The sequence below is a fragment of the Strongylocentrotus purpuratus genome, unplaced genomic scaffold, assembly GCF_000002235.5.
Source record: "Strongylocentrotus purpuratus isolate Spur 01 unplaced genomic scaffold, Spur_5.0 spur5_contig_806, whole genome shotgun sequence".
In the NCBI taxonomy this organism is placed as follows: domain Eukaryota; kingdom Metazoa; phylum Echinodermata; class Echinoidea; order Camarodonta; family Strongylocentrotidae; genus Strongylocentrotus; species Strongylocentrotus purpuratus.
Window position 1 is genome coordinate 23,107 of NW_022145509.1, and position 26,894 is coordinate 50,000.

At 35.3% G+C, this 26,894-nt stretch overlaps 2 protein-coding genes across 3 annotated transcripts in view; both read right to left on the bottom strand.

Moving 5' to 3' along the window:
• Window positions 1–5,168, bottom strand: part of LOC582914 (voltage-dependent P/Q-type calcium channel subunit alpha-1A) — a gene marked incomplete at its 3' end in the record, with an annotated part of 28,190 nt that extends 23,022 nt beyond the window's left edge. Inside the window, 1 exon segment of one of the 2 annotated variants that reach the window (XM_030977516.1) lies at window positions 4,988–5,168. 2 annotated transcript variants of the gene reach the window in all.
• Window positions 5,169–10,344: 5,176 nt separating this feature from the next.
• Window positions 10,345–24,239, bottom strand: LOC591079 (dnaJ homolog subfamily C member 17). The gene is made up of 10 exons (XM_030977532.1): window positions 24,068–24,239; window positions 18,310–18,379; window positions 17,955–18,013; window positions 16,551–16,638; window positions 16,139–16,215; window positions 15,024–15,117; window positions 14,150–14,247; window positions 13,486–13,566; window positions 12,388–12,489; window positions 10,345–11,010 (listed from the first exon to the last, which is right to left on the bottom strand). Exons 1-10 carry the CDS (start codon window positions 24,131–24,133, stop codon window positions 10,777–10,779), a joined length of 969 nt encoding a protein of 322 aa, XP_030833392.1. The 5' UTR covers window positions 24,134–24,239; the 3' UTR covers window positions 10,345–10,776.
• Between the last annotated feature and the right edge of the window lie 2,655 nt (window positions 24,240–26,894).

Consider the following 26,894-nt stretch of genomic DNA (forward strand, 5'->3'; position numbering starts at 1 on the left):
AATAATATGTGCATAAAGAGCAAAGACACAAATGCTAGCTTTTTGTCCCTTTGAATTATTGAAATTCTTTAAAAATACCATTCCCTTAAAAGGCTCTCCTGATTAATTATTTTAAAAGCAACCCCTCCCCCCCCCCCCAATACAAAAAAATATATTTAATAAAATAAATACACAGACATAAACGTACATTATTAAGAAGGGGATGGATACGACAGGGGGAATCAGTCAGGCTGCTAAAAAATGAATCCAAGGGTACACAAAAACTCTTGCAGTCTTGGCAAATATGAGACGGTACAAAATCAATTAAGAGAGCTTAGAAAGGACCATCTTCAATCTGCCACCAGGCTTCAATGTTATGTATTTGTTTACTGCACAAGCATGATTTAGACTATACATGTAAGTACAGGCTATTGTGCATACATTTGAAGATGATTACCCCTACAACTGACTGCCCCCCCCCCCCCCCCTCCCCCTGGCCCATCTTTCTACATCTAACAATAGAAGCACACTCCCAAGGACTAAAGCCTTAAGCACACAGGGCAGTATTGTGATCACTGGACTGTACAAGAAGCCTTTAGAACTACTCCCAGCAAATCATTAAGCTGTTTCTTGGATACCCAACAATGCAGACAATTACGTACATAGGAAGGAGGAAAGATAGCTTGATAACGGGATCCAGTCAATAAATGTCAAAACTCAAAATGTACATTTGCAATGCTACAATGTATCACAAAAAGAGAAAGGCACATATTTATACCTGAAGGGTAACTTACACAAGGAAGTCCACCTTGGGTAACAGGGAACTTGTGGTGTCCTCATATTTGACTAATTTCCATTTTAGGTTTTATGAATAGCCCTACATAACCATAAATGGAAAGGTAATATACCAAGGAAGAGTTGACACAAATTGACAACACATCAAGGTGTTCTTACATGTACTAGACAAGAAACCATGTATAGTAGGTAGACAGGCAGATCCAGAGAGGAGCAACCCCATCTCTTGATAAGCCAAATTACACAGGGCTGTTAAAAATAAACCTGCCTTTCTCAACACAAACCATATTTCATGATGATTTCAATACATACATGTAAGTAGAAAAGCATTGGAAAAATGGTTCAATGAAAGTGCATTTCAATAACAAGGTACTGCATTCAAAGAAAAACTAGCTAAAATTTATTCTGGGTTGTTTATTATGCAAAAAAATAGATTTCAGTTTGAAAACTATTTTAAAAAACAGTTTAAAAAATATAAAGTTTGATTTTTTTTTAAAGCTGTTTCTACCAAGGTTGTCTATATCAAAATCTCTGTGTATTAAGTTCAATTTGAATATATGTGAAATCTTATTTCCTTACACTATCAAGAATTCAAAGATTATGTATACATTTAATACAAAAGGTATCAAGGTTGCATGCAGCATTTAATAGCGGAAATCTTTAACTTGTTATTGGTTTACATGTCATAATCCCCTTATTTGCCCCAACATGAAATAAATCTTTCACAAGTGTTCTGGCAAAAGGGTGGATTCACAATTAATAGCACCCCAGCAGCGAGCCGCTTCAGGCTAATTTTCAGCTCACAAGTCAAAATTTTTCAACAAATGGAGCGCAGCAAATGCTAGCCACTAATTGAAATGACCAAATGGGTCTGAACCATGTAATAATTTCAATGAGATTGAATTTCTGATATCAGCGCTCTTTTTAAAATTGAATTTGGAGGTCAAGATATTGGCTGCAAATTTGGCCTCATTTTGGACAAAGATCAATATAAATTGTCATTATTGGGCCAAAAAGTGACAGAAAACACCATATTGTTGTTGATGGGGGGGGGGGGGGGGGGGGGGGGGGGTGGAGAAGCAATTTGACCACTTTTTCTAGCATAAGGGAACATTTTAACATAGAATAGGCCCATTGTATCTCATTTGCTGATAATAACGACTGGCAAAGTTAGCCCTGACCAAAGGTTCTAAAAAAACGGTAAACAAAAAAAATTATTAAAAAGCCGACCATAGATTTTAAGATTTTTGGTCGGTCGCAAAGGGCAATACAACATCTTTTTTTTTGTGTATTCATCATTATATGGCAATCAGTCAAATTTGACTGTTATAATTATAACAATCTTTAAAAAAAGAAATTCTTTCTTCTTAATATGAAATCTTGATTATGAAAATTAATTGACCTCTCTTTATTATTATCATTTTTTCTATTGCCCTTCGTGTCCCTGTATTTTTGTCAGGATATTTGTTTTTATAAACATCTTGCCAATGACGCCAGGTTACCAAATCCTGTTCTTCTATATATCCGGTACTTTTCTGCCAAACCCGCTCGTATGAATGATACAAGGGTTTCTCGGTAATTTCAACTGAAAAAGTGTCCTAAATATATATTTATATACCTGACAGAAATATTTGAAAGTTTTGGCCTTTTGGGTGAATGAAGGCCTATTGTTCAATAGTTTTAATTTATAAATGTCTTGTTTCTTTTCTTGAGCAAAAAAATGAGTAATGACGGTATGAGTATGAGCATGAATACTCATAACATAACAGGCCTATGCTTCTTCCTTCTTCCCAAGTACCTGCAAGTACTGGAACAACCTCCCACAGGACCCAGCCCAGTACCCCTCTCTTGATGCCTTCAAGGTCTTCTTGAGTGGGATGCAGATGTCATGTCTACAAGACCAAGAATATTTTTACTTACACATGTATTGTATTGGATTTATTAAACCTCATTGATGTACATCAATAATCTGTTTATAAACAAACACCTGTATACATGTAAATCAATTTACAATGCGATTTAACAAATCAATATTCTGTTTGTAAACATATACATGTTGTATATCATATAAATCAATTTACAATGCAGTGTATATATAGCAAAAGAGGAGGAAAATTATATACAGCAGGAAAACTTTTTTTCTTCTTGTAATATCATGACACATAATGCATAAAGTAAATAATATAATGTACCATAATACATCCAAAGATTTAGATATATAAAACCTAATATAGTATTTTCTAAATAAATTATAACTCATGCTGTACAAAATAAATAAATAAATGATGTAATATATGCGACCTACTGTAAAATTAAACCAAAAACATAAGATTGTACATTTTTACTTTGTTATCACATATTATCTAAAAGTTACCCCTCACTGCAATTATGTTTTGGTGGACCAAGTGAAAATACATAATATCTTTATTGCCTTATCTCATTATAAATATGAATTTTTCTTGACATTCTAACAAATTTGTAAGTACCTGTAACTAAAATTTTCTTCGAAATTGCTAATTGTTTATAAAAAAATCTACTTGTTAATCTTTATACAATGTATTTGTCACATTTCATACTTATATGGAATTCATCTCTTACTAGATTCATATTGCAGTCTTCACAGAATCATAGATTCAGGGGCGTTTTTCTGGTCTTTTATATCTTCCTGTTTCTATGGGTACATGTAAGTTGTGCACGCTCAGTCGTAGTTTGGTGATATTTTTTTTAAAATTTATATTTGGTATATGAGATAAATACTTTTCTTGCTTGAAAGTATTTCTAAATTGTCTGAATCAGGTTCTGAGTTTATTTCCTTCATGGGTAGGCCTTCAAATAAACCCATTTTTAATTGTTCAATTCTTCTTTCCAAACTAAGTTTACATCTACCGGTAGGTAGCTTGACAAATCTTTTGGAGAAATTGGTATATTTTCAGAGTCCAATACGGTCTCATTTCCATTATTACAAATATTTAATGAACTAAAGATATCCCGAATTGACATTTACCAAACAGGGATGTTTGGTAATTTACTATTTTTTTGTTTTCTTCAAAGGATTTATAGACAAGGTCATTTTCATCCAAACTCTGTATTTGTATCCAATATTTGAGCATGTTTATTCCAATTTCGGCTGTAACTGCTAAATTGCTGCAATTGCGGTTTACCCCTATTAACTATATAAGCATGCACCTCGTAATCTGGTGACCCGGGTTCGAAACCAAGGCGATGCGCTAATAGTAATGCCCTTTGGTAAGGACCGTCTGGTTGCTTGCTTATATACAAGCATTTATGCTTTCTTAGCAGTCAGGTAAAATAAAAACCAAAATTACCACCCCCACCACCTCCACAACAAGAACATAAAGTTAAAATATAATGGAATAACAGGATATGTGAAAGTCTCTACAATGTATACACACACACACACACAATCAGTGCGTTTATCTTCATCACCTTAAAGGGATCGTTTAACAATGTTAAATCTGAGATACACAGCGCTACGTGTTATCAGTGTCTGTGATATGGTGTTATATTGAAGCCCTAAAAAAATTGCGCTTCAAAATGATCAAGAAGTGCCTCAAAAAAGTAAAAATCTTTGAGTGACCGGTTTTACCATACTCGTTTTCCCCAATAGACTGTAGTGTTATGAAAACCGTCAGGCGAACGGTTTTCAAAATTTGTAATTCCAATCATAAATATCTTGATAATCAGACAGGCGATCGGCTTGTAAAAGTCATGGGGTTCCTGACTAACCTAAAGGTTTATAATTATCATTGCATCATGAGCTAAATCCAGAATTTTGTTTCAGAATCTGAGACAAAGTTACCGGATCCCTTTAAAGAAGCATGCACTTACACTGGAAGAGGAACAGAAGAATTAAAATACAAAAAACAAGTTTTGTCGCACTATAAACGAACTTCTGTTATGCAAATTCCCTTCTTTTCCTCATACATGTATCTGCTATGTCTCTTAATTTCCACCACTGCCAGGCATGTACTGTATACCACTAACTCCAGAGAGCGGTGTCTGCATTGTATTTGAACCGGACCTCTCTGGCCTCGCATTGTAACACCACTTAAAAAACATGTCATTGTCGTGTGTTGGTTTCATACATATACATGGAGGAGCAAGTACGAAGTTTTGAAACTTGACAAGTTATCACCAACAATAATTTGTTACGTATGTCGCTGGAACATGGTTAAAAACAGAATATACATACCGTTTCAATTCCCTCAGTGTACGTCTCAACGTTTCTTATCTTTTATACATCCATATTATTCCAGTATGAGAACGCGGAATATGTTTTTCCAACTCGCTTTCTTTCGTTAGTTACACCAAGCCTGCTGTTGGATACTTCGATTGATTACCCCCTGTGCTGTGCGCTGCTGGTGTTAGTTGATCCGACCCAGATAAGATCCCCGCGGGCATTGCACGGTTAGGTAGTTTTGTGTACTCACCGCGCATACTATCATCGATACCATTGCTATCAACAAGTTTTTGAAAGGAAAAAAATGAACATAAAATGACTAAGTATTTTATCATTGTTATCGTTACTATTATTGTTTTAAATGAATAAGGAAATGTATGTAAGGGTTGCTTTGTTCAGCAAGTGACTTTCTTCTTCTTCTTCTCGATCTTCTTCTTCTTCTTCTTCTTCTTCTTCTTCTTCTTCTTCTTTTTCTTTTTCTTTTTCTTTTTCTTTATCTTTTTATCTTCTTTTTCTTTTTCTTCTTTCTTTTCTTTTTCTTTTTCTTTTTCTTTTCCTTTTTCGTCTTCTTCTTCTTCTTCTTCTTCTTCTTCTTCTTCTTCTTCTTCTTCTTCTTCTGCTTTTGGCTTCTTCTTCCTCCTCCTCCTCCTCCTCCTCCTCCTCCTCCTCTTCTTCTTCTTACTATTATTAGTAGTATTATTAACATTATCATTATCACTTTCATTATTATTTGTATTATCATTATTATTATTATTATTCATTCAAAGCAATTTTGGCAGGGTAGCAAGATCAGTTGATTGTTTTAAATCGACGTTATGGTATTTGAATTGCACTGTATAATTATATTTTCGATAACAAATTAGTGTACATAAATATCACCATTAGAAGTTTACACAAATATACATGTTCAATGTTCAATGGAACTAATATTACACACATTTATAAAAACAAAGGTCAAATTAAAAACAAATCATGTATGTTACAAACTTAGGCCTGTTCATTCATTTTAAAGATGACGAGCCAGTAAAGACTGAATACAATAAACATGGCAAAACATCCAACGTTGGCACAGCTGATATGTACGTATATATATATTGTATTAAAGGCACACTGCCATACTTGTAGCTACTTGCTCCCTCTATATAGAAAACTTCCCCAATCGGTGCCTGTTAGTCCCCCATGATCCTCTTTTTCTTATGTTAAATGAGAGCTGAGTTAATGAGATAGCCACCTGTCACAGTGACCTCGATGGCTCGCTGTGTGGTCTAATCCCTTCTTGCCCAGTAGTGGTGACGGTCTTTAAACAGAAAAGTCAGCTATATATAGATACAGCCAGGTAACATGGCATCATCGGAGTTTTCTGTAGTATGCAGGCCCACTGTAAGATAAAAAAGGTGTTTTCTGGTACGTCACTTGATCGTCACTTGATCTTCACTTGATCTGTTATTTTACATCTCTATTGGTTTCATATATTTTCCAGCTAATTAGACATTAAACAAGATTTGAGGTATTTTTTCTCACAAACTTTGAATATCATTGGGAAGTTTTGACCGTATTCCAAACATGATATGCTACGGCATATCTCAATGTTTTATAGTACGTGATTCAATTAATCTTGAGTAAGTAAGGTAAGTATATAGTTCCAGGTTTCTATGCCGCCATGGAGCAATTTTACAAAGTAATGTGCCCATTGAATGTGCCACTGACTGCCTGCCCTAACAACGAACACAGAAGACGAAAGACTCCATGCATGGCTGATCGTCAACGAAACGGAATTAAGTCTGTCTGTTGCTACGGCAGGCAGCCAGTGAAAACGAATTCGTTTAATGAAATTTAAGGAAATGCAAGCGATACTTTAAACAAACAGAAATTTGTTTTCCTTTCTCTTTTTCCTGATTGAGGTGTCATATGAAAGGGCAAAAAATGAACTTTCTAGAAATGTGATTTTCTCTTTGAAATTCAGATACCGTTCGCCAAATGACTTTTTGGAACCTTTTCTTCAAATTGTTTTAATCACTCGATCATGCGTGAAATACGCATCATATATGAGTTGCATCAAATAAAAGAGGAGGATCTAAATTTGGCAAATATGTGTCATTTATTAATTACAATTGTGATTACATTATCATGAAACATCGATAATTCTCGGTTTCGTTTTTTCTGGGAGTTGTATAAGTTGATCAGCTTATGTTTTTGTCTACACGGACTTTAAGGAGTTTAGTCACAATACGTTTGATTTTTTGTTGTTGACTATTTAAAAGTATTTCAAAAGATAAAATCCTGTATCTTGTATAACTAGTTTTGAGTCACTTTAATTAACCATTAATATACTTGCTGCAAACCATTTATCAATCTTGGGTACTTCAATGTTTGATATTTAATATTTCTATTTAAACCATGACGACAAAACATATTTCAATTTGTATTATATAGAGTCGTGAGGGGGATAGTTTTATACAGAAGTGTTACTTGAAACAAATATTCGATAATGATAAATTCTTCATAATGTATACTATAACTGGATGTCTTAAAGCAAAACAGCTGTTTCCATTAATCCGTTATAAATCGATCTTATCATTATTATCATTATGATCAATATCAGGGGCGGATCCAGGAATTTCTTCCCGGGGGGGGGGGGGGGGCACACGTCGGGTAAGAGGACATATATATATATTTTTTTTGGTCCCCCCCCCAAAAAAAAAATCGCAACGACTCAGCCAACCACTGAATAAGCGCGGGGGGGGGGGGGGGGGGGGGGGGGGGGGGAAGAGCACATTTTTTTTGCTCCCGAATATTTGAAAATCGCGCCGACCGCAAATTCGCTCAGTGGGGGGGGGGGGGGGGGGGGGGAGGGGGAGGGGGAGGGGGGGGGGGGGGGGGAGTGCGCACTATTTTTTTTTTTTTTTTTTTTTTGTTTGGGCCGGGGGGGGGGTGCACGTCCCTGTATGTCAGTACATTTTTTTGCGAATTTGGGGGTGATTTCAACACTATTTTTGGCCAGGGGGGGGGGGGGGCACGTGCCCCCTGTGCCCCCCTGGATCCGCCACTGAATATAGATAGGTGTACACGTTTCCAAAGAGTGAGTTATCCTGTAACGATGTGCTAAGGGAGAGGCCGGGCTAGGGTCCGTCAAAATATTAATTTTTTAGATATACTGTTTAAAAAATGTACGCATTTACGCTGTCCTGAAAATTGAAAATTGAAAATGGTCTCGAAATTTGAAAATTTGACATTTTTTTTCTTTGGGGGGGGGGGGGTAAGGTCACCTTTTTTAGGTTAGCCGTGGGCATATTTTTTTTTTTTTTTTTTTTTTTTTTATAATTAAAAACAAACAAAAACAAAACCAAAGGGGGGTTTTAGGTTTTTTTTAGGGGGGGGGGGGGGGGGTTTACAAATATAAATATACCAAAGGGGGTTTAACCCCCCCCCCCCCCCCCCCCCCCCCCCCCCCCCCCCCCCCCCCCCCCACCCCCCCCCCCCCCCCCACCCCCCCCCCCCCCCCCCCCCCCCCCCCCCCCCCCCCCCCCCGTATGCCCCCCTCTCTCTCTCTCCCACTTTCATTCATCTTAGTCTTCTGCGCTCTTCTGCTATACCTCTTTCCATCATTTCCCTCTCACCTATCCTTCTTCTCACTGGTTATTTTCTCTGTCTCTGTTTCAAAGCCCTGTTTATCTTGTTTGCCCTACAATCTTTTATATTTATTCTTTTCTCTCCCCTTCCTCCTCTTCACTTACTTTCCCACCAATATAATCTCTCTCTCTCTCTTCGTGTATTTCTCCTACATTTCTTACTGTCTTCCACCTCACTCTTTCTATTTCCCTTCAATTCCTCCTTCATCTTCCCCTTAATTTTCCTTTTCTAACTTCCTCTTGTTAATTTCTTCCTAACCGTCTCTATCTCAACTCTTATTACACATTTTCTTCCATCTTGATATTCCCCTAGTCTCTTGATAACTTCTCTTCTTTCCTCTCTCGATGTCTTATCATCTTCCCATACCCCTTTCTTTTCTCCTCTCCTTCCAACCTTTCATTCTTTACATTAATAAGCATTACTGTAATTGTTTATGATTATCCACAACTGTAGTGTTTATTCAGACTTTGGCCATGTTTGGTTAAAACAGACTCGATGGTTGTCAAATTCAAATGGCAACAAGACATTCTCTAAAATTTGTATACTTCTAAGACCTTTGATTTAAGAAACTCAAATATAATAAACATGTATTCATCTTTTCAAGGTAATAATTCTTGACCAGAGTTTGGTTGAAATCATCTCAACGCTGCTCAAGTTGCAGTAACAAGATGGATTTTATTGGAAGACTCTTATAACCCAGTGACCTTTGATCTCTGAAACCCAAAATCTAATCAGGTCACCTTTTTATGTTTCTACAAACTTAAGCCAGGGTTGATTAAAATCCATTACATGGTTCTCAGGTTAATGTGACAAATAAAAGTGGGACACAAAGATAACAGATAATGTGTATAAATGGCCCAAGCATGATGGTGGAGACTAAGTGAAGGCATAAAAAAAAAAAATTTTAGAAAAGGAAAGACACCTCCACAAATTACATATATAATTTCAAGTAGATCAATAATTAAAAAGATATATCACAGGGTAGTCACCTTCTACATAGCCTTGATTCTGATGTATTGAATGATTTTATAAATAAATTTAATATTTTTGTTTCAAAGATAAATGTGACTGTGTTTATTGATCAATGATCCTGTGTGCTTTAAAATCTGACCTCATGAACCAAACTCTTTTCATTTAATCTTTTCATGCTCATCCATACATGTACCTTGAGCCCAGCTGACATTGGCACAGCTTTTTATGCCTCCGTTACGAAGTAGCCGGAGGCATTATGTTTTCGGGTTGTCCGTCCGTCCGTACGTACGTCCCGATCTCGTGATCACGTTATCTCAAGAACTGACTGATGGATTCCTACCAAACTTTGGTTATGTATGTAACTTGCAGAGCCAATGAACTGATTAAATTTTGGGGTCACGAGGTCAGAGGTCACAGGGCTCAATATGTATGCAAAAATAGCTTGTGATCACGTTATCTCAAGAACCGATTGATGGATTCCTGCCAAACTTAGGTTATGTATGTATCTTGCAGAGCCAATGAATTGATTAGATTTTGGGGTCAAGGTCAAAGGTCATGGGGCTCATTATGTATGCAAAAATAGCTTGTGATTGCATTATCATTAGAACCGATGGATGGATTACCATCAAACTCAAGACATGCATATATATATATGTATTTTGCATTTGAGGTCATGAGTTCAAAGATCAAAGGGTCATACATGTATATGAGAAATAGCTTGTATAATCACGATATTCTGAGAACCTGTCATGGATTACAACCGAACTTGAATTTGAAATATTTCTTCTGTTTTGGTTTGTAAAATTGCTCTATGACGGAGGCATCACTTTCAACTGCGCGCAGTCGAAGTTCCATCTAGTTTGGTATGTATCACAGTAATAAGACATTTCTCTAACTACACCGCTGTTTTTTCTGCTTTTAGTACAATTGACTGATTAATATGAGGATGGGCTTCCCCTTCAATACTGTTATCTGAAAATGTTCTATTGGAGGGATCATCTCACATAATGTAAATGCACCATGACCAAATATAAGCCAAAATATCTTTCACATAATGACCACATTTAGGAAGCACAGCTGACTTGTTCTCTCTTTGACATGTAAATCAAACACTGCCATACACATCATCTCAAGAGCTATCTTTCCTACATAGGCAATCAAAGCTCTATTTAACTGTCTTTTTATCTGATGTAAAGCATTCATCCATCCTCTCCATCTTTCACATCTAAGTGTGATTGTGGACATTGTTCAGGAGAATTCTCTTCCTTCACCTCTGAATGTTCACTTATTTGCTCTGTTTTTTCATTGGATTGTTGAGTAGTCGGTTGTTGAGTAGTTGGTTGCTGTTGTCTTTGTTTCATGGCTTCTGCTTGTAGAAGTAGTTGAAGGACATCCTCCTCAAATTGCTCCTCAACATGGGTATCAGCATTTGCCTACAAGAAATTCAACAAAATAAGAAACAAACTGACTACATTTCATGGTTTCTGGTTCACACAATATCAAATGCTCTACATAATACTTATGTGTATTCTACATAAAGATGGCATCTTCTGGGTCTACTCTAGGCAAATGTTACTAATATAAATATACATATGTAGGAAGCACACAGCTAATACAAATCAATATGCAGAACACTCATGTAAGGGTGTGTTCTTACAATACATAAATGTAGACTAAATAATTTGGCAATCTATCAAACGATAAAGAGGAAAAAGATAGAATTACACAAAATACAAATTGATCATTAGACCACAAGGATAGTAAACAAACTGTGTATTAAATTAAGTGACTATACACCGATTCGGTTTGGGGGTTTTATGTACCTGGCCGCCGGTGGCGGCGCTATAACTGGGGGGCTTCTCCGATCCAGCTGACAGTACAGAGAGCTCGAGAGCGGTTACTAGCTAGCGGAGCAGCGACCCTGGCCGGCCTGGGCGAGGTTCGGTATAGGTATAGCATACCCGTTGCAATGTAAGCGAGCTAGCTGCAGTCAGACGCCCCCCAGTTATGGCGTCACCTTATGAGGGCGCACTTCCACCAGAAGTCGCCCGAATCGGTGTATAGAGTCTAGACCACATGGCAAATTAAATACAATTCATTATTCTCCTTTCTCTTTCTCCAAGCTCTCTATCCTCTTCTCCTTGCCTATACCTTTCTTCTATTATGTATTTGTGAATTTGGGCATACTCAATATCAGCTATGCTTACCAGGATTCACACCTTCTTCCTTGTAATACACATTCTTAAATTACCAGTATATATATTTAATTGAATTTGAATTTGAATTGAATTGAATTGAATTGATTTATTCACCACCATTGAAAACATTGAAACAAAAGATATATAAATGTACAATGACAATGTCAATATAACATAAATATAATGATGACATGAATTAAGATACATGTTCTACAGCAATATACATGATAAAAATTTAGTGTACAGAGTAAAACAATAAATTACTATTGACAATGAGTTTGTGATCAATGGTAAAATAGAGTAAAAAATAGCACATGTGCTAGTCGAGCTTGACTCTCATAATATGTTCCTACGTAAAGATCGTATTGTTTGAACAGATGTCAAATTGAAAATTTGAATGGAAGAAAAAAATGATAATTTGAATTGAATTGAATTGAATAACTTAAAGTCACACAAGTCAATTTTTTGTAAGTTGAATCAAGTTTTTTAAACCAAATTATGTAAAGCATGAGTTATTTAAACTTTGTAAGTTGAATTTTCCATAAATCAAACTATTTTTGTGGTCTAAACAGATTCTAGTTATGTAGAGTTAACTTATTTTAAAAATCTCACCATTTTCAATTCTTCCTGAATCTTTTTCTCTGGCTTTCCAGAGAGCCAAGTCAGCTGCAATGGGTTGTGAGGTAGACCGAATTCATTGGATACAGCCATGTTCTAAAAGAATATGGAAAGAAGAAATCTTATTTTATATTGTTTTGAGCAGCATTGTGTTAGGGTGCACTGTATAATAGAAAGATTCAAGCTAAAAGATCATTAATAATATAATATAATATTGGATATTTTAATAGCGCACATCTCCACTATGCAATGTGCTAAAGGCTCCAATATTACCCCAGCTCTGCGAGGCAACAAATGTCAGTGCTAACAGCATTCAAGGAATTCCTTCCTACTGGAACCCATTCAACCCCTGGCTGGAGTGTGGCAAAAGTAAATTAATGTCTTGCCAAAGGTCATTAGTACTGCGGCAGGACTCGAACCGTGAACCATGCGATCCACAGTCTGAAGATGTATTCACTGGACCATGACATCTCTTTATTGTGTTGTGTTACTACTTGCTTCTAATATCACTGGGCAAACACAAAAGGACAAATATATTAGGAAACATCTATATAATTTGTTTGAATTTGTTTTCTTTTTTTCAAGATTCAACACATCCTAAACAAATTGATAATTGATATTGATTGTTTTATTTCTATATCATGTTTCAAACATACATATCCATGTACATTAATGTGACATTGACATTTGATACATTTTATCCAATGCTATGCATGACAATGCATAGAAAAAGTAAGAAACTAGTTTACATGCTTAATGCACTTGCAGCCCTCAATTAAGTTTCTGCAGGGTCTCTATGAGGACATCTTCATATCAATATAAGACACCTGTTAGAGTAAGAGTAGATGGAAAACCTTTTATTCCCACTTCATGAGAGTACACCTGAACAGTACATGAACAGTATAATACAGAAACTAAGTAATTGTGAGTTTGTTTTGTTTTGTTTTTTTAACTTTAATTACTTTACCTTTCATGTATTTGGTTTCTTGTTTATCTATGTTTTGGCTGAGCTTTCCAAATATTCTATACTCTTTAATGTCTACATGTTGACCTAGGCTTCTAGCCTTTATCATTTTTATCATTATAACTTACAGCTGCAGCAACAGATGAGAACTCAATGATAGCACTTCCATTTCGTTTGCTTGACAATATCAGATTCTTAACCTGTCCATACTGAGAAAAAGAAAAAAATACCTGTCAATATGATGGAGACAACTGCACTGCACAAGTAAATACATTACAGATTTAGTTAAAGGCAATTGGAACACCACTGCCCCCCCCCCCCTCACCAAATTGAATTTATTGCTTGAAACCAGTGATAATATATGATTTTGAAGACAAAATTCTGATAAACTACCGTCTTTAAAAAGCTACTTCTCAAAGAAGACCTTGTCAGTTCGAGTTAAATCTTCTTTTTTTTTGGTGGTTCTAAATGTTTTCAAAAATGGAGATCTTTTGACAATGTTCTTACAATTTCATATCTATTCCAAAATAAAATTAGGTGATTCATTACTTCATATCCTTGCTTCCTAATAGAAATGTCAAATTGTTTGCATATTTTTTAATTCATGCTGTTTGGATCCTTGCAGAGTTTGAAAATATTGCCATAAAAAACTTGTGAATGGCAGTAATTCTGCATTGTTACCAATTATTGACTGAATACAAATGAATCTTGACCACATGATATCTTTGCTAAAGTATTATGCATAGTCATTCCCAATAAGTAAACCCATATAGTGATACTTAACAAGCTCACCTTCCCGAAAATCTGTTTTAAGCCAAGATAATTGTATCCTCCATTTGAATGATCTCCTTTCTGGGCTTTCCATTTGATCTTCAATTTAGGGGATACATCTGCAAACAATAGCAGAGTTACAAAGATGCCAGGTAAGATATCAATATGGAACTCCAAACATAAAGGGTAGAAATAGAAAAGAATATTATCCTTATTCTAGAGGTATGAATTTTAACTGAAGTAGATATACATGTATGTTGAAATATCAGTCAAGGAGTGATAAGAAGCAGACAATTATATAGGTACTGAGAATGGTATGGAATTCCTTTTAAAAGTACTTCTCTAGGGCCCCCCCCCCCCAAAAAAAAAAAATCATTTGGTTGTCCTCGACCGCCCGGACAACCCAAAAACATGCCTCCGGCACCACCTTCGGTGGCGGAGGCATAAAAAAAAATCTGCCCACCCACCCTTACTCCAGAATAGCAATTGAGGACAACCAAATGCTTTTTTTTTTGGCCTAGTTATGTTGTTGATTTTTGTTGATTTTCAAGCAATTTTAAGAATTGTTCATTACGAAAAACGTACAAAAATATTGTTAAACTTACTAAAAATAAGATAATTGGATGTGTGATGGGCAAGAGCAGGTAGAACTCCGTAGAAGCATAAAAATAATTACGTCAACTTTCTTTGGTTACGTCCAAAAGGCTACATCCCGGCATTTTGGGCAAGAATGTCTCCCATCTAGCAAATATGCCTTTTAATATTTGGAATTCTATTAGTAGTCAGGTAATTTGGTAAAATTAATCATGAGGGTATTAAAGGGCATTATGTTACATTGAAATAAAAACCCAACTCTGTCCATGGTATAATTAATGAATTGATTGAGGAGAGTTACCTTCATCTGCAGGAACACTAGAATGGAGTTCATTCTTCAGAAGCTCTTGTTCTCTCTTCAACGTCCGTGATCCCTCTTCTCTCAATCGATTGATCTAAAGTTTAATACAATGAAACCTGTTAACCAAATTCATGACATATCGTTAAATTACCAGATATTCTTTGTACCGTGGTAACACCATTCTGCACTATACATAGAGGTCTAAATTTTCATCTTAATTAAGGTTATAGATGGAGAGGCTCTGAAGCATACCTTAAAGGTACTGGTGTATGTCCCACTCGCAGGCCAAAAAAATGACAAGTTTGAATTCCAACATCATTTGTAAGATGATACTAATTAAGAACTTCCCTCAAAACTAAAGGGCTTGAAAATATCTTGAAGTGGGAAAACAATGACCATTAGTTGTCGGATCGACTTTAGTGATTGCAATCGCTATAGTAATAGTCTGATTTTCAGACCCTTGTACCCAATGGTCGTATGTTTTGAGCTGCGCAAAGATTCAATAACTTTAATTTTGGCCATTACAAGAATTGGGTTATTGATGTAGTTAAATGCTCATGTACCCTTTACAGCTCATTTTATGTATGTTATTACCAAGGGAAAAAAAGAAGTCAATCAGTAACTCAATAGTGTCTGACAGTTAAGTCTAGAAAGTAAACGAGTTTCCTTGCATAACTTGAATATTAGGACCTTCTAAAGTTTAAATTTCACAGATAGAACATATGTTACATGTTCATAATTGCTGCAAAGTTCTACAGAATTTGATGTTGGCTGCAAATGGGACATACCGGTAGTACCTTTAAAGGTAAGTGATGTGTTTTTTTTTCATTTCATTTTGACATAGAGTTATCTTTCATCACAACATAAGCACTCCATGTTTGACCCATATTGAAACATTTTCTGCAGTTAACATACAGTATCAAGTGACTTTTAAGAGTGAGGTCTAAAAGTATATTTTATATGAGTTATCACATTTGAGGGTGGACAAAAGAATCTATAGTACTGCTTTTCATCTGTTTGAGCCTAATGTGCTTGAAATAGTACTCATGTAGCATATTACAGTCAATGTGTGTTGGCTTTGTGCTGTAGTCTTGACACTATAAATCATTACATACCTTTTCCTCCAGTGATATTATATCCTTTGTTGAAGTTTCTTGTTCTTTTTTGTATGATGCTTCTCTAGATTCAAGTTCTGATAAAGAAAAAACAATTAAAAGAGTGATAAAATGTCATTCTTCGATTATTTGTAGCTGGTAGGGAAAATGGTGTTTCTACTTTTTAAAATCAAATAAGGTAAGAGCTGCATCCCATCACACAAGAAGCACAGATATTCCTAAAAATATTTCTACAGCTACCATACAAAGAGTGATGAAAGAAATGGGTTCACTAGAGATGTAAATATTAGGCAGAGTTACATGTAGCAACTGGTTTGTAAAAAAGAAAGAAATAAAAACAAAAACCACTAAAAATGATGTCGCACCAAAGTCCCCTAATCAAATAGTAGCTTTTACAAATATTTTACCATACCTTCTTTAATTTTTCTTCTTTTACCCTCAAGGGCTTTGTTCCTCAATTCTGCTGCCTTCTTGGCCTTCAGAATCTTATCATATGCAGCCTGAAAACAAACAAACAAACAGAACATTCATGAGATACCTCCAAATCCCAAATTACAGTAGGATTGATGGTTTGTATCATAAAAAAGACATGTCTTTCTCATTTTACCTTAGAATCTAACATTTTCATCATATACTGTAACCTCTTGCAGGCAGTGTAATACAAGATCGCTGTCATTACCCATTCTGTACGAATGTACATCAGACAAGAGATGGGACCCTGTCTGAACACAACAGCTGTAATAGCCACATCATGCCACTCAGGATTATAAATGGAATCAATGGTTCATGGAATTCAATATCGCTGAATGAAATAAAGTTCTCAAGGGTAATCCAATCTCAAAAAGAAAATTCCTCGAAAAAACATTAAGATAGCAGAAATATCAAAGGAGCATAGTGGTGAGACAAAATCAAACTGTTCCAAAAAAAAAAAAAGAACTTAAAGAAATCATTGTTTACCAAAAGTTATTATTACGTGTTCGTATCTTTTTTTTATATGGAGGACCTATAAAACATGTCCAAGAAAACATTTTGAGAACTGTCAAAAGGAAAGGGTGTTTAGGAGAAAAAAAGAAATAAATGATACTTTAGTGAGCAACAAATGGGAGAGTCGTCTGTGAATATGTGACGATTGACTGACTAAATTTGAGATTTGCATTAGATTTATTGACCGCATCCTTCAGATATCCATAAATTTCTTATTATTCATTTGCCATATTTCTTTCAAATATCCACCATCCTGTTTCTCAAATGTTTTCTGCCATCGCATAAATATTTGATTCTTTAAAGAACTTGAGGATGCTTGCATATATCAACATAAGTTGAAAAGAGTTCAAAAGATTAGTTTAGTAGAACTCATGAAACAAGGCTAGCAATTTCTTTTACAAAATATGAAACATTTGTATTAAGTTCTACATTCATGTAATTTTTTTTTTACTAGAATGAAAAAGAACTTTAATTGTTCTGCAAGATATTTTGAATAAACCTCTTTTTAAAGTTCTACTCTATCCTGAGTATCTTCTTAAGTTAACAAGTCAATGTGTTATTAATCAGAAAGTCAAATAGCTATTCATTATCAAGCAAAATCATGTCTTATTGGGCTCTAATAAAGTTTGGATCCAAAATATCAATAAACTATCTACACAAGTGGTATGATGATTCAACATATCCAATTCAGACATGAATGTTAATCTTAGACAATTTAGAGAATAACATTTTTATTTCTCTCTCGAAACGTTGGATAATTAAAATGTAAAAATATTGGGCCTTCTAAAGCCTTGTCATCACTGCATATACAAAAATCAATGCAAATACTTACTCTAGCATCGTCATCACACAGTACTTCCAATGCCTTGGCAAGCTGTTCCCATTCAGCAGCTGTAAAAAAATATGGGGGAAATATATTATGATAGGCATACATATTATAATTGCTCATCAAACAAATCTAGAGATGACACTTGACAATAGTGAATTAGTAAGGTAGCATTGACAAAACTCAGCTGAATGTAAATGGATTAAATAATAATGATAATAATAATAGTACATTATTATTAATAATAACAAAAACGTACTGATAATAATGATAATGACATACTATTAATTAATAAATAATAAAGCAGCCAAAATTAAGGAATAAATGGATTAAGAAAGACAAGAGAATCCTATGAGCTCACCTGCACTAGGATTGTCTGGGTTTTTATCTGGATGACATTTCAATGCCTTCTTCCTGTAGGCTTTCTTAATCTGTTTGAAATAACAATAGATATTATATATGATCAAGTAACAACACTCTCCATCATTGATAATTAAACAGGATTCTCTGCGAGCAGCGACCTTCCTCAATGTCCTTATAATGGTTAAATAAATAATTGCAAGGGTAGCATTATATGGCAACTGAAATGTTGATAGAGATTTATCACAATGAAACTAATTACTAAAAATGATGATAAATAATAATTTTAAAAAGTAGATGGAAAAACGAAGAATATGAAGAATAAGGTGAAATAACAGAAGTCTGAAAAAACTGACTGAGCATTATACCATGAATAACATTAGAACTTTACTTTAATTTCAAGTTATTATGTAAATACTGTAGATCAGTGTTTTTCAACGGGGTGCCACGAGACAAACATTTATCTAGCTGTGCCGCAAGAGAATTTAAGTAATATTTAAAAAATGGTTATTTTGGAATAGCGTAGATTTTGTCAAAACCAAATATTAGAAACTGCTTGAGTACATACTCTTTAATGAGGTAAAGGCATTTTAAAGACAAACTCTGCTCTCTAACTTTGGTCTTCGTCTTCTCTCCTCTCGACACCGAGATCTCCTGCCCGAGTTCCGAGGGCAGACAACGACTCGTCAGCTTCGGAATTCCAACGAACTCAATATCCCAATGTGTAGAACCACGAGATATCGCAAATCTGTGATCCCTACCATTGTACGGCTGATAAACTCAGATTTGAAATAAGCTTGAAAGAATAATAATCCATTCGTTTCGTTGATTTTATCAATTCAAATTTCAAAATAATATATATACCTATATTTTTAAAATTTGCAATCCAACAATGCAATTCTGTTAATCACATCTAGTTTGTTCCCGAATTTTTCCTCTTTTTTAACAGCTATTTTTTTAGTTTTGTAAATTCAATTTTCAATAATAATTATATATCTTAATATGGATCTTGAAGCAAATACATGTGTATTAACCATGTTTTGACAAATTATGTAAAGGTTTTTATATTTAAATATCTATAATGAATATATCAATGACATTGCGGTTTGTGCTTTAGGATTCATTGTTTAATTTTGTAGTCGGTTTAAGTTGGTCTCAAAAATTATGCTGCATTTACATTGTACGGTATTATATTTGTATTATAGTACAGTTTATTACACTTTATCCGATTATATATCTAGTTCTCCATTTCAGCCTATTTATCTGTCCTACTCTTTATTTGTCCCTTTTATTGTGTAGTCTCCTCGCCAGCTTCTCTTTCTCATTTCTCTATGCCCTCTCTCTCTCTCCCCCTCTCTGTTATTATCTTACCAGTCCTTCTAATCTTCTGTTACATTTCTCTTATTGCCTTCTGCTACGCGATCGTTCTCCTTCAATTATCCTTTAGTCATCCGTTTTAATCTCTTCTCTTGTTTCTCTTCTCTTCTTTTCTTTGATCATATCCTTGATTATTTATTGTGAATCGCCATTTATATGTATATGTTATGCTTTTGAATGTATCTTTTGTAAATTCAATTTGTTTCAGCCTCTGGCTGCTATTTGAATGTTTTTTAATCAATAAACCATATCAAATCAAATCAAATCAAAGTCACACCTTGTCAGTTGTCACAAAGTGTTTTTTTTTCCTAGCTCGCTCGCTCTTAACCTTTAAAACATGATTTCAGACAGCAAAGTGCTTAAATACTTCCATATTTGACCGACGAGGTGCCTGAATTGCCTTTTATTTCACAGCGAAGTGCCCACAGTTATTCATCTCTTCTATCGAAATAACATTTCTAGGTGCTTGTTCGCTTCACTTGCTAGCAACATTTCAAAACAGGATAATTCTAGAGAATAACCGAATATCCTCATTTCTGTGCATCAAGGTGACTGCACATAAAATGCTTTTGTATTCATGTATTCAGCAGTGAGGTGCACTTGATTCTATGTTATATCTAGTATGTTGATAATAAAGTAAATTTCTTACCGAGTTAAAGTGTCCTTTTTTGAACTCGCTCAATTGCAAATTTAGCTACAAATGTGCCCATATGTTCACCAGAAGATGCAGGTTGTGCAGAACTCAGCAGCTCGTCTTATTTATCGTATTAGGAAACATGAATCTATGTCTCTTATTTTAAGAGACTTACACTGGCTACCCATTCACTCTCATTTTATTCAAAATATTGTTGTTAGCTTATGAATGTTTTTATGATTTTGCGCCTCCTTATTTGATAGAGCTGTTAACATTGTACACACCTTCTAGAAATCTTCATTCTAATAAGAAAAAATTGTTTGTTATTCCACCAGTGATGACCAGGTCATATGGTGAACGCAGCTTTGCTCACACTGCCTCAACTTTATGGAACAATCTCCCAGCACATCTAAAAAACATTGACTCCATTGTTAAGTTTAAGATTGCTTTAAAGACGCACTTATTTAACATTTAATTCATCCATTTTGTCTGTTAGAAAACTTTTTAATGGTAGGAAACTAGGAATATACTGTTAAGGGCAATTAGCCTATGAGCGTCAATCCCTTAAAAAGTATACACTTTATTGTTGAGAAAAGAAAGAAAAAGGAAAAGGAAAGCAGAGAAAACCTGAACACCAATACAAAAGAAAAAAAAAAAGGGAAGGGGAAGAGAAAGAGTGGGGGAATACATTAAAAAGTGCATTAACTGAAACGTAACATCATTTATTTTGGGGTGGAATACAATGATTAAAGATGGGATTGATAAAATCTTTTTAAAATATTCATTGAATTAGAGTTTTTCATGTTAATTTTTTTTTTTAAATTTTATTTTGGGGGTCAACTCCCCCCCCCCCCCCCCCATCAGTACGCCAGTGCTTTCTGGTACCCTTGACTGTACGCCAGCCGCCAGACGGCCATAATATTGCACAATCTTAAAAATTTTGTTCACTAATAATCTTGAAGCAAGCGATAATTCCGGAAAGGTAATATTGGAATGTAAAGATACATAACAGCCAAGGGTGTCGATTTGTATCCGTGGTTGGGGGGGATGATAGGTGCCCAAATATTTTTGGCAATGGATCAAAGCAATCAAGAGGTAGAAGCATGTGGCAAGTTGCACCCCTCCCCCAAGCACGTAACCAGGATTTCATTTTAGGCGTGCAGGAAGGGGGAGTTCCCGCCCCCCCCCCCCCCCCCCCGCGAAGCGCGGAAGCTTTGACGTTTCACTAAATTATTAGAGAAAGAAGACGATTCGTTGGATCGTTCTCAACTCTTAATCCTTGTTTGAATCAAGTTCCCCTTTCTCCGCGCATAGCGCGGAAGCTCTGACGTTTCATTAGATTATTAAAGACAGAAGACGATTCGATGTTCCATTCCCAACTCTTAATCCTTGCTTGAATCAAGTTCCCCTTCCTCCGCGCATAGCGCGAAAGCTCTGACGTTTCATCAGATTATTAAAGAAAGAAGACGATTCGATGTACCATTCTCGACTCTTAATCCTTGTCTGAATTCATTTTTGCCCATTCCTGCGCGAAGCGCGGAAGTTTTCACATTAGTGAAAGAAGACGATTTGTTGTATCGTGTCTTTTCATGAACTCAGTTTCCCCTCTACCGCGCGAAGCGCGGAAGCTTTAACGTTTCAATAAATTATTACTCTTATTCCTTGTCTGTATTCATTTTCGCCCATTCCGCGCTTAGCGCGGAAGCTTTCACGTTTCATTAAATTATTCGTAAAAGAAGAAGCTTCGTTATATCGTGTACTTTGACGTTGCATTTGATTATTACGCTGAATTCAGTTGCCCCCTTACAGCTTTGCCCTTTTCACTGAATTATTAGAGAAAGAAGACGATTCGTTGTACTGTTCTCTATATTAATCCTTGTCTGAATTCAGTTTCCCCACTGAAAATAATTTGTGTTACAAATAAGTTGTGACGTAATAATCTTTCTCCAAAAATGAAAAATCTTTTAGGAAATATCAGGAAATAAAATGAGTGAAAAAAACAAAAATAAAGATACAATGACGTGAATTTTAAAAAGGGTGAACGGAAACAACATTACAACTAGAGAACTATTTTTTAAGTCATACTAATGTCCGAAAATCTTTCTCCTTGTCTCCGATCTCATCACAAAATCGTCACAGAGTTCATCTATGTTTACACTGTCCAGGATTGTCTGATGTGCATTGCAGATTGCTATTTTTGCACTTTGCACTTAACATTTAGCTCGTTGCTTTTTGACGCAGCGTCTTTGCATTTGGCGCACTGCATTTCTATGATGCTGTTGATTGAACAAATTGAATAAATTGATCAATTCCTGATGAAGCCGTATGAGCAAGAATTCAATTTATTCTTGTCTCATATACGGTTGTCTTATTTACTTCGTATATACTGTATGTATGTATTATGAAAATGAGATAGCAAAATGTGTATATTGATGGTCATCTTGCGAGAAATAACCATTAACTACTCCCATCGGGCTCTCATCCTTAATTTTTCTCTTCATTTTTTTTTTTTTTTTTTTTGATGGTGAATTATTGGGGGGGATGATTGTACAGGCCATCCCCCCCCCCCCCACCTGAAATATTGGGGGGGATATATCCCCCCATCCCCCCCGGGATCGACACCCATGATAACAGCATATTCATATTTGAATACATAAAATGACAATTTCATCTAAGATGAGGGATTTTAGATCTAGAAATCATGAGGGGAAAAAAGTGGGGCGAGCTGTCCGAAAAGGCAGAATTGGCAGAAATATGGCGAATTGTCCAGGGGCGAGCTGTTTTTGGGTCGAGTTGTCTGGACCCTGTTCATAGCACTTGACAAGTGCCAGAGCGTTGCAAAAATGAATTTTCTGGAAAGGAATTTTTGATTGGGGTGGCGCAACACAAATTGTATTCCTTAAAAGTATGCCACGACTATAAAAAAAGGTTGAAAATCGCTGAGTTGTATACTAGATAGTAGATATAAGAAAAGTATGCACCTAAAGGAATGGATTTGATTAGCAGTAGTCAGCGACATAATCTCTAAATGGTCAGTGAAACAGACCGAAGTTCTCCTAAGCTTTGGTTTCACGTATATTACACGCATGTGATTGCTGCGGTCGCATCATCATTAGTCGATAGTCGTACCCCATCGGCCCAGAGTCAGGCCACAGTAGTCTCGTCAGTTTACACCTGTTTCAGTTTCATACTTGTCTAAATGCTGAACAGGCTTTGACAAGTAGCAGAATAGAAGTAGAAGTACTTAATACTATTAGTATTACCGGTACTACTATACTAGCAACTTGAATTAGATTTTTCTAGATCTTTCTAACTTAGATCTAGTTCACAGCGTAAAGACTCGGCTCACACGCAACCACATCACTAACTAAAATAGTCATGATTCTGATAATTGATAGTGTAGATGATCTATCATCTAGATCAAAACTAAAAACTAACGGTACAAATGTAAAGGATATCTGACTAGCTATAAAAACCATCCGTATGTCTACTTAGAGTTAGACATTCATGTAGTATGTACTAGTAATAGTATACAGCTATAGAACTAGACCTAAGTGATTAACGGCGCCGGAGCGCTGGCGGGATCGGGAGCAATCGCTAAGAGCTGCGTGGAGTACTCGGAGCTAACCAGCTAACCGGTATAAAAGTACCGGTACCTAGATCTATACCGCAAATGAAATCGCGTTTAATATTTTGTATTGCATGATACTGAATAAGATGAAAAATACGTTTCTAAACTTCTACTTACGTTATCTTGATCAGCATCTTGCAGAATCCCAAGAATATCATACAAATTGAGTTCAGAAACGTTCATCTTGCCTTAATTTTGTTTTTCCCTCCCGTAGTATGGTGGCGTGGCTGTGAAAAACGTTGGGAAATCGTGAGCTCGATCAAGTCGCGACCCTCCAATCCCTGGGAGGGTGTGATTTCACAGATCTGTACGGGGAAAATCTGAGCCAAATGAAAGCTAAGCGAAGGATGGATTTCCAATATCGGGGGATTTCGATATATAATAATCAGAAACAATCCAATAAGAAAAGCGGAAAAGGGGGAGAGTAGGTCTGCTTTTATTAGTAGACATCAGAATTGATTTTCTTGCCAATGTTTATCTCCGTCTTAATTAATTTATACTACTTTGATATCACATAACTGATTAGTCAGTTTATTATTTGAAATGCCTGTTATAGTTCTATGGTTAGTTTGTTTTGTCATTTGATCTAATTTGATATGATTTCATCTTTTAGATGTTATCTTTGCTTTTATTTGCTTACCCTTTACAGGTACTTTTTGATATCCGAATCTTACCACTGTAGCCTCTTGATATATGTAATGGTATTCCAAGCAAGATGCCGGAAGAGAGATTAATATAATCATCTCAGTTATTATCAGCATTATGCTATGCATGAATATGCTATCATCTCTGGCTTGTCCATTTCATAAGTTGTCATCTTCATATCATCCTTTTCATCATCATGATCATCATCATTATTTTATCATCATCTTGATTATTCAATTTCTATCATCATCTTCTCCTGCTCATGGCCACTTGCATCATAACAATAAACCTCCTCATAATCACCGGTGTCTTGATCAAAGCTATAGTAAACATTATCAAAATTATCTGCATCATCATCCGTAACATAACAAATCTCTAAGACATGAGCAAGCTCAGTATGCGCATCATCATCATCATCAACACCATCATCATCACCATCATCATCATCATTATGTACACACCCTCGGCCATAATTGTCAGAATTCATTGTAACCAAAATACACAAAGAAATATCATGAGTTCTTGTTTATTTTTTAAAAACCAGATTTAATCACTGATTTTGCAAATAACTGAAGGCAAGTCTCTTTGACAAGTAAATAAAGTGCACAAAAATTATCATGTTCTACATATACTAGACATTTGTAACATCAAAGCAATAACACTGTATATACCTTAATATTACACAATACACACGTACAAAGGTATGAATAAATAAAAATATTTAGTATGCAATAATTAGCATTAAATCACTTATACTTGCAGTAAGCTTTGATACTTGCACAACCCACTATGAGGCCTTCATTCACATGATACATTTACATTCTACAGGTAAGAAATGAACCTTTCTCTTTGATGCAGTCCTCATGCAACTTGCCCATTAGGCAAATGCTTAGATGATGTAAAGCAAATGCTTATTGGTTTGCAGTAGACGAACAAAAGAATGTAGATGACATTTTTCAAATTCAACAGATAAAAAAAGAAATAGAAAAGCTTGTGTCTACTACCTACATGAAAGCATCATCTAACATGTTAACATTATCATCTCATCATATTAACCAACCAACCAAAATGATTGGTTTAATATGACGTCATATTTGGATGGAAAGAAGGTTTGTTTGTCTGGTCTGGTCTGTGAGACAATAACAATATCACTAGAACACATTAGAACATTATAAATGGTAGGTTAAAAATGCATCAACAAAAGTTGCTGATTAGGTACACCAGGCAGGTTATACATTGGTGCACCATTGTTGAGACCCAACAGTCAGAGTCAGCACAATGTCTTCTGAATCTTCTTTGTTCACAACATTCTAATAAGTAACACTAGTACACCTACAATGTAAATATATACACATATCCATATAAATAAATGCATCTTACATACAAAACTATTGCACTATTATTTCAGCTTCATTCTAACACAGCCTACTGATTACAAAAAACACACACACACAACAACAACATGTAGATGAATGGTGATGCCCAACAAGTTGCATTTCATTTAAGTATTTAAAGGGCAGAAATATTGGCATACACCAGCCTTTTCAATATCAATTCATTCTTGTTTCATTTTTGCTTGTAAATCTATTTAAAATTGATTGTCTATCCAAAATTAAAACAAAATAATGACATGAATATTTAATTACATTCTCCTACTTTATGCTTAAATCAGTAACTGATTGAAAATGTATGAGTTACCACTTGCCCAAGATTAAACACATACACATGTATATCCTGAAATATAAATATATTAATTATTTACCATTTCAGAGTGGGGTAATTTTGATAAGTTTTGCATAGATCTAGCTAAAACTACTTGAAAAAGCATACTAGGTTTCAGGAAAAATACGTTGTTCTTTTGTGAGTGGAATGAGAAATTTGTGTCTTTTGTGTTTCATTGTTTTTGGAGTGCAATTGAAAATGTACCTGTGGTAATTAAAAAAAAAAATAATAATAATAAAAGGACCATAATCACAATCAAATGTCATATTTGACAGATCATATATCCATAGGTTCAAACACTTGGATGAATGTTGATTTATCACAGGATTCACACCCGCCATACAAATTTACAAATAAGTTACTTTGAAAAGTTGTTAACATACAGATCAAATACGGTAATGGTCTGATTTAGGAATGCACTTACATGTAGTAACACACATTGCTGTATACTTTTCAGAAAACTTTTATGATGGAAATCTTGATTATTGGTCATGGGCATAAAACATAAAAGATCTAAACCTTTTAAAACAACTGAGATGTTCAGAACTAAAACAGTGTCATACTAAGGGAATCTCTG